The sequence below is a fragment of the Theobroma cacao genome, chromosome 1, assembly GCF_000208745.1.
Source record: "Theobroma cacao cultivar B97-61/B2 chromosome 1, Criollo_cocoa_genome_V2, whole genome shotgun sequence".
Taxonomy (NCBI): Eukaryota; Viridiplantae; Streptophyta; class Magnoliopsida; order Malvales; family Malvaceae; genus Theobroma; species Theobroma cacao.
The window spans coordinates 4934749-4942885 of NC_030850.1; the positions used below are offsets into that span (position 1 = coordinate 4934749).

At 32.3% G+C, this 8137-nt stretch overlaps 1 protein-coding gene across 1 annotated transcript; it reads left to right on the plus strand.

Moving 5' to 3' along the window:
* LOC18611510 (homeobox-leucine zipper protein ATHB-6) lies at positions 1789-4338 on the plus strand. Its single transcript, XM_007047796.2, has 3 exons — positions 1789-2522; positions 2723-3096; positions 3230-4338. Exons 1-3 carry the CDS (start codon positions 2462-2464, stop codon positions 3785-3787), a joined length of 993 nt encoding a protein of 330 aa, XP_007047858.2. The 5' UTR covers positions 1789-2461; the 3' UTR covers positions 3788-4338.

An 8137-nucleotide genomic window follows, 5' to 3' on the forward strand; every position in this document is an offset into this window, starting at 1 on the left:
ATCTTTTGTCATCAGCGAATAAATTACACTCAACTCACAATATATAATATCAAACAAATTATTACATAACGAAATTCAAGCATAACTCTTTAGTATAGATCAATGTATCAACTTCAAAATAAAAATGGGATAGATCTTGAATTAAGAACCAAAAAAACAAGGAAATTGAAGACAACTGTGATCATAACAACCCCTGAGGTTGAAAACAACATCTTGTTTTTCAGATTAATGATTGGTTCCATTCCATTTATAAACTTTTGATTATATCAATTGAATATGACATTTCAACAAAAAACATATATAATCAAATGTTATATGGTACTCAATTCACCCTAAAGTGCTTCTTGTTATAAAAGATTAGAAAGTATAATTGCGGGCGTGCGGTTCTGCCTTTGAAAGGCATGCAAGCAAATAGCTTTTGACAGATGTAATTGTTGCTAGTCTTTAACTTTAACTTCTTCTTTTTTTTTTCTCCTCTAAGTTTTTGGCTTTATAAATGTTTGTGCATGCTTTTTTACTAGCAATGTGAGTGAGCCTTTAAGATCCCTCCATAATTACATGCAGGTAAAAGAGTTGGAAAAAGCTAAGAGTTAACTAACTTTGTCATGAAGATTTGCATCAAGACATAATTGTACCCAAAATCTTCTTTGTCTAGAAATATATATCATTCAGGGTTAAAACAGTTTCAATTCAGGGCTACCCTCAATAAAATAATCAAATATAAACAAAAGTAGGAGATAAAATTATATTTTAAGGGGGGGAGATATGTCTTGAGTTTCGTTAATTTGTTGGCAAGCAAAATTAAATCATTCTAGTCATTTTTTCATGTTTTTTTGTCACTAATTTGGTCAAAAAAACTAGGAAAAAAAATGATGGAGGCCATGGGCAGTTTGCCTGCACATCTCATATCAAAATTCAACCCAATTTTTTTAAGGATTCAACAAATGTTAGTCAATGAATTATTTTTTGTTTATAAACCAAATTATTTTGGTAGGTTTTTTTTTTTAAAAAAAAGAACTTTTCAAACTATTTTTAAATTGTTAGAAACTATGTTCAAATAACTTATTTTATAAAAAAATTATGTTCAAATAATTAATTAGCTTTGAATGTATCTTCTACCAAAATTGAGAATATTCACATCCTTTCATATGGAAGGGTCCTGTTTTTCATTGTTTTTGTAAATATAATGGGTTCGCATTTTTAATTTAAAAACATACATAGAAGATAAAAGTAGATTTTTAATTATAAATTCAAAAATTATTTAATTTTTTACTTATGTAAGATTTGTAATAATAACACGTTATAAAAAATTGGTTAATAAAAGAAAAAATTCATATATACTAAATACAAGTTTTTGATGAAACGGTAAGGCACTAATCATCTGATAATCAATTAAGAAAGTATTACGTATTTATGTTAAAAATTTTATTAAAATAAATTGTAAGAAGAAACATTTAAAAAGATCGGCAATAAATCGCACCGACCACGAGTAGTAAGGGGCATGATATGCTGACCCCAACCAAATCTTGTAAGCTCCCAAAGAAAACAGCGCCAAGCCGTTATAAGCCGAGCCGTACCACATTTCCATTTCAACGTTCATATTTTACCCAAACGCAAAAACAATACATAAACGGTCGAAAACCGGCTATAACCGGTAAACAAGAAATTGCATTTGGATTGAATTTTGGGTTCATTTGCATTTGCCAACCTTTTGCTCAGTGTACCTAACCCCAGTCAGATTCTAACCCTTATGTGACCCATCTTAGTTTTATTTAAAGTGAGAGAAACGCTGTTAGGCCAGCTGGGTTCTGATTTGTGAAAGCTCTCTTCACTAAATCTTCCCATTCTCCTCTCTCCCTCTCTCACTTGATAAAACTTTTTTTTTCTTTCTTTCTAGATGAGTAGTCTTTAGACTATTGGAATTTGATTGACTAATGATGTAAAAGAAAAGCTAGAGAGGGAGAGAGAGAGAGAAAAGAAGAAATTTCTTCTCTTGTAGGTTTGTGTTTTGGGGGTGTTTATATATTTTTTTTTTTGGTTTCCTTGGAAACTTTGGCTTGTTGGGTTTTCGTTTTGGTTTCTTGCTTTGGCTTTCTTCTTGGATGGGAACTGAGAGTAGGGAAGGAATAGTGTTGAAGAAGGAGAAGAAATATGGTGGGGAAGTTACGAGAGGGCAGTGGTTGTTGTACAGTTGTAAACTACTACAGCCTTGTACAAGTTGGTCTAGTTTTAGACAAGGGAGTTACTCTTTCTGCAAGTGACAAAATCTTGCATCTCTATAACAACATCCCTTGAGCACTTAAGAAAAGATCTGACCAAAACAAAAAAAAAAAGAAAACAACCTCACACATACACGAAAACTATTGACTTTTAAAACAACAACAAGAAGAAAAGAGCATCTTTTTGATCTAACTAGAGATCTGTCTTTAAAAGAGTGTTCTTTTCGTCAAGTTCATCAACCATGAAGAGACTTGGCAGCTCAGATTCCTTGGGTGCTTTGATGTCCATCTGCCCAACCACAGGTCCATTAAACAATCCCAGTTTTAACTTCACTTAATTTTCTTGTCTCCTCACTTACAATTCAATCATTCCAAAGGAAAAAAAAAATTCTTGGATTCACATTCCATACATGAAACCAAGTTACTTGTTCTGTTTCTTTCAGTTTTTTGCATATTACCCTGTCTTAGAATCTAAATTGTCTTTTCGTTTTCCTTTGGTACAGATGAACATAGTCCAAGAAACAACCATATTTACAGTAGAGAGTTTCAGTCCATGTTAGATGGCTTAGATGAAGAAGGCTGTGTGGAAGAATCAGGCCATGTTGCTGAGAAGAAGAGGCGGTTAAGTGTAGATCAAGTTAAGGCCTTGGAGAAGAATTTTGAGGTTGAAAACAAACTGGAACCGGAGAGGAAAGTGAAACTAGCTCAAGAACTTGGCTTGCAACCTAGACAAGTTGCTGTCTGGTTCCAAAACCGCCGTGCTAGATGGAAGACCAAGCAATTGGAAAGGGATTATGGCCTTCTCAAAACCAGTTATGAAACTCTTAAGGTCAATTATGATACCCTCCAGCATGACAATGAAGCTCTTCTCAAGGAGGTAATAATAATTCACTTAGCTTAATAGCTTGGTTAATGTGCCAAGTTTAATTTTCTCAAAGAGTCCTGCTTTTTCCATAACTTGGAACTTGGTACGATTAGAATTGTGTCTGAATTATCTGTTGATGATGCAGATAAGAGAGCTGAAGGCAAAGCTGAATGGAGAGAGCACAGAGAGCAATCTTTCTGTGAAGGAGGAGGTGATTGTGCATGAAACTGATAATAAAACACTTGAACAAAGTGAACCGCCTCCGGTTTCCTCTCTGGTTACCTCATCAGACCCAGCAGAACTGAACTACGAGAGCTTCAACAACAGCATTGGATCAGTTGGCGCCACCCTTTTCCCAGACTTGAAAGATGGGTCATCAGATAGTGACTCGAGCGCTATCTTGAATGAAGACAACAACAACTGCAGCCCCAACAACGCGGCTATTTCTTCATCTGGGGTCCTACAAAGCCAACAACATCTTCTGATGTCACCAACGACAACCTCTTCACTCAATTTCAACTCATCTTCTTCCTCACCATCCTCCATGAATTGCTTCCAGTTCTCAAAATCAACCTATCAACCATGCCACCAATATGTGAAGATGGAAGAGCACAATTTCTTCAGTGCAGACGAAGCTTGCAATTTCTTTTCGGATGAGCAAGCTCCAAGTCTTCATTGGTATTCTCCTGAACAATGGAACTAAGCGGCGAAAGAGGAAGCCAAAGTCACATGTATGTAATATGGGACCAAATCAAATGCAAAGAAATAAGGCAAAACGCAAAGTTGGGTACTTTAAATGAAGCTCCAAGAACTTTGTAAGATGGCAAGTGTGTAAGTTAAACTACCATGACCTCCGCCTGTGCAAAGTTGAAAGATAGAGGTCAAGAATGAAAGGGAAAAAAACATGGGAAGAGTACATTTGGAGCTGAAGAAGAGGAAGAGAGACAAAACTAAGAGAGAAAAGATCGAGAGAGAGAGAGAGAGAGAGGAGGAGGAGGAGAGGGAGAGGGAGAGAAGGGTGGTTCACGTGGGTAGGGGGGCTTGCTTAGGCGAATGGTGAAACCAAATGGAGGGGCGTGCGGGAATGATTAGGTCGTAATTGGAAGTTTTTTTCTTTTTATCTTCTTTCTCTCTTCTGCTGTAAATGGAAAAATCTCCGGAGTCCTTTGGGGGAAAGTAAAAGTTTCCTTCTTATGGAGAGAAGCAGAAAAAAAAAATAATCATCAATCACCATTTCCTTGAAGCTTCGTTTTACTTGTTTTCTTTATGCCGAAGTTTTTAGTTTTTCGAAATTCACGTTTATAACGTATCATTTAAGATTTCTGTGTTGTTTTAACTAAATTTGGCTCAGTTTTTCTTGAAAATTGAACAATTTTAGCCCTTTACCTTAGTTCCGATACCTTGGATATACATTATATATCATCCTTTACAACTGAGTTGCTTCCTAGTTGCTAGCAAGCTTCCGATTGATGACACCAAATTCTTGGATTCCCTGCCTTGTGACCTTAAACAATCGAAATGAGATTAAATTAAAGAAAAGAAAAAAAGTAGAAAGTGATTTCCATAGTTTTATAGCTCCTAGGCAAATATGAATCAAACTTGAAAACTGGAAGACGCTTTTCGAAAAATCAAATATAAGTGTGAATTATTTTTTAAAAAAAATTAATATATCTGGGTTTTTTTTTCCTTTGTTTTTCTGTCAGGGTTTCCTTGCAATTTTTTTACAAACCAAACCAAGCCTAATTGAGCTGGAGGGGGCAACATATTTCCACATCAAAAATGGCGTTGTAACGTGTTGAAAACATTGTGAACACTGGAACCTTATCCATGGCTACTTATATCAAGGATTGAATGTTGAGACCATTTTTTCTGAAGGTGTCTTAATCTCTGTGACAAGCTCCAAAAGCATTATGAATCAAAGTTTCAGTTGATGTGAGAATTTGCTTGGTAGTCAATAAAGAGCATGTCACTAGTTTGTAGCTTTGCCTAGCAAACTTATAAAAAAGAAAGAAAGGGAAAGAAACAGATAAGTGGCTCTGGGAAAAACGAATGATCCTGTTGGAAAAAGAAAAAAAAAAAAAAGGGGGATGGTAAAGTGATTGTTTTGCCCAAAATTCAAACGGTACAGAATATTTGCTTTCCAGGAAAAGAGCCTTTTGTTTTGACAAAAGTCGTCATTTAGATGGATGTACAAGGCTTTTTCTTTTTAAAAATGAATAACAAATTAAATCTCTGCAATTAGAAACCCTGCAAATTACCTGAAAAAAAGTTCATGTGGTGTAAATTATTATTTTATAATGATTAAAAACATTTAATTTTGGTTATAGCTTTGATTAGTTTAGGGTTAGTAGGGAGCAAATAAAAAACCCATGCTAGACCACAACCATGCAAATGAAAAGAAAAGAAATAAAGAAATAAAGTAAGAAACAAACATCACCAACACTTCCCCAAAATAAAAAAGGTAATATAAAGACAGTAAAAAGGACATACCAACCACTCAATTAATTTGTTTAATTAATTCCTTGTGCGAGGTTGAAGAGAAAAGAATAATTATAGTGGTGGGTGAAATTCTATTGTGCTTACAATCGTTGACACATTCTTATGTGCAAAATTTTATTTTATTTTAATCTGGCTCTCTAAATTATAGAGAATTTTATCCCCCACCTCTGAACTATTGAAGCAGGCTTTTAAAGCTATCATATAAGTTACTTACAATAAATTAAATATCATATATAACAAGAAATTTGACTTTTCATTGTAATTTTTTCTTTTTTATTTTTTTATTTTTTTTTAAGTAAAATGAAATTTTTTTAAAAAAATTCTCATATATAGCATGTTTGGCATTTACTAGTACTTTGAAATATTCTATTAAATTAAATTGAATGTAAAATTCTTTCTTGTGTTACCAAGAAAGTTTTTCTTCTTATTTCTAAAATAAAAAGTGGAACACCATCCTATGTTAGCACTTCTTTTATAACTTTTAAAAGTAGAGTTAAAAAAAAGGATTGCCATTAATTATATATTAAACAAATTTTAAGTCAAGCACATACACGTTAGAATATATATATATATATGATTCATATTTGATGAATTGTTAATATATAGTCTATAACATTATCAATAAATCATATATTGTCACCTCATTAATAAATAAATTAAAAAATTAAAAATTTTTAAAAATAAATGTTCATAACTTTAAAAATACATATTTTGAAAAAAAAAATAACTTTTATCTTTACACATTTATGAAGTAACACTTTATGATTCACTAATAACGTATAAAATTTATATAGTGACAATACATCAAATATAAATCCATGTATATATATATATATTTGAATGTAAATTCTATTTTGTTATTCAACCCTTATTTTGCAATTATATTGCAAAAACAGGATTAACTCAAGCCCTTACAATAAGTACGAAGAGGGAAAAAGTCCCATATAAATCCAAGTTTAACAACAAATTTAATTAATTAAAATTGTCAAATTAGTACATGTGAGAAAATTGGCCATATAATAGTTGAGTGTGTTATACATACATACATACATACATACATATATATATATATATAAACTACATAGTATATTAAGACATAAACAACTTTTATATCAATAGTTTCAACAGTTACATGCATTTTACCTCGTCGTGTCAATAATAAGGCACCCTTTTGCACGAGCTAATTAATCAAATTGAGGGGCTTCATCCCTAAATACATACATACATATAATATAATATAATATAAATTTATCTTTTTAGATCCTTTTTCTTCTAAATATATTGTTTGTGAACATAAACAATGTTATGCGCTCAAGAACAAAAATAGTTGCAAATATGTAACTTAGAATCCAAATCTATACACAAGTTTCCATCGAGATATTTGTAAAAATACTTAACTTAATTGGGTCACTATATGTCTATAGTAACGAATTAAATAAGATTCATTAAGTTAGTGTTATAATTTAACTATGTATGGTATTTAAGTGTATGTTTACCCTAATTGCGAATCAGATTATCTAAGTGATGTGAATATACGTTATTCAAACTTTAGTCCAAGCTACAATCACTCTGTTGAGTTTTATCTAGATTAACAAATCATTCAATTATTGATTAAACAATTAAAAGCATTAAGAATAGATTTAAATAAGTAAAATTATATCCACAACATTTGAGCTTTCTTTTCTTTTATTATTCAGCTTAAGTCCCTTTACACAATACTATACAAAATATTTAAAAAAAAAAAAGATAAAAAATTGTCATCACATTACCGCATTCAGTTATTTAATCATGCTTTAGAGTTTATTGATTATTCCTCAAAAAACTAATTAATATCATGATACCCATTAACTAATACAATCTACAAATAACCTCTGCCTTAAAAAAAAAAAAAAACCTTTCGAAGTTTTGTTTGAAATATTTCTCTTTAGTGTAAGCAATTTTACTTTTAAATGAATATATATATTTTATATACCAGATTTTGAAGTGCGTAATGAGAAGCAATATGTCAAAAATTTAGAGCGGAATTTAGATAAGGAATTGACAATTAAAGGGAAAAATGAAAAGGGCACGGTGCACATTGAAGGGGCCATTTCTTGGATTTCATGGTGGCAAAGGGTAGCCGAAGTTGAAGTTGAAGTTGATGCCCATGTCAGAAGTTATCAAAGCTTTAAACAAGCAAAGGCCAAGAAAGAAAAGACAAAAGATGATTAAAGGGCCCCTAAAAAGCAGCGCCACATGATTGGATCCCCAAATATACGTGTCTGTTGGGAGCGGCAGCTTTTTGTTAACATCCTTCACTTTCTAGTGTTAAAGTTGGCACCCAAAGTTTCCACAACTTAAACCATTCTTTTAATTAATTCTTGGAAAACCCAAAACCAAAAACCCATTTTTCTTCTTTTTCTTTTCTTACCAAGAGCAAAAAAATAAAACATATACATATGCATAAAAGTACTTCAAAATAAAGCTAAAAAAACAACACCCCACTACAAGCACCAATCAACTGATGCTGCCACGTACCCCATTGATCATTCCCCCCCCCCCCCCCCAAAAGAAA

Excerpts from the sequence above, each read along its gene's own strand:
- LOC18611510 (XM_007047796.2), top strand. The coding sequence starts at position 2,462 with ATGAAGAGACTTGGCAGCTCAGATTCCTTGGGTGCTTTGATGTCCATC. Across the intron at positions 2,523-2,722 it reads GTCCATCTGCCCAACCACAG|ATGAACATAGTCCAAGAAAC; the intron begins GTCCATTAAACA and ends CCTTTGGTACAG. Across the intron at positions 3,097-3,229 it reads ATGAAGCTCTTCTCAAGGAG|ATAAGAGAGCTGAAGGCAAA; the intron begins GTAATAATAATT and ends TTGATGATGCAG.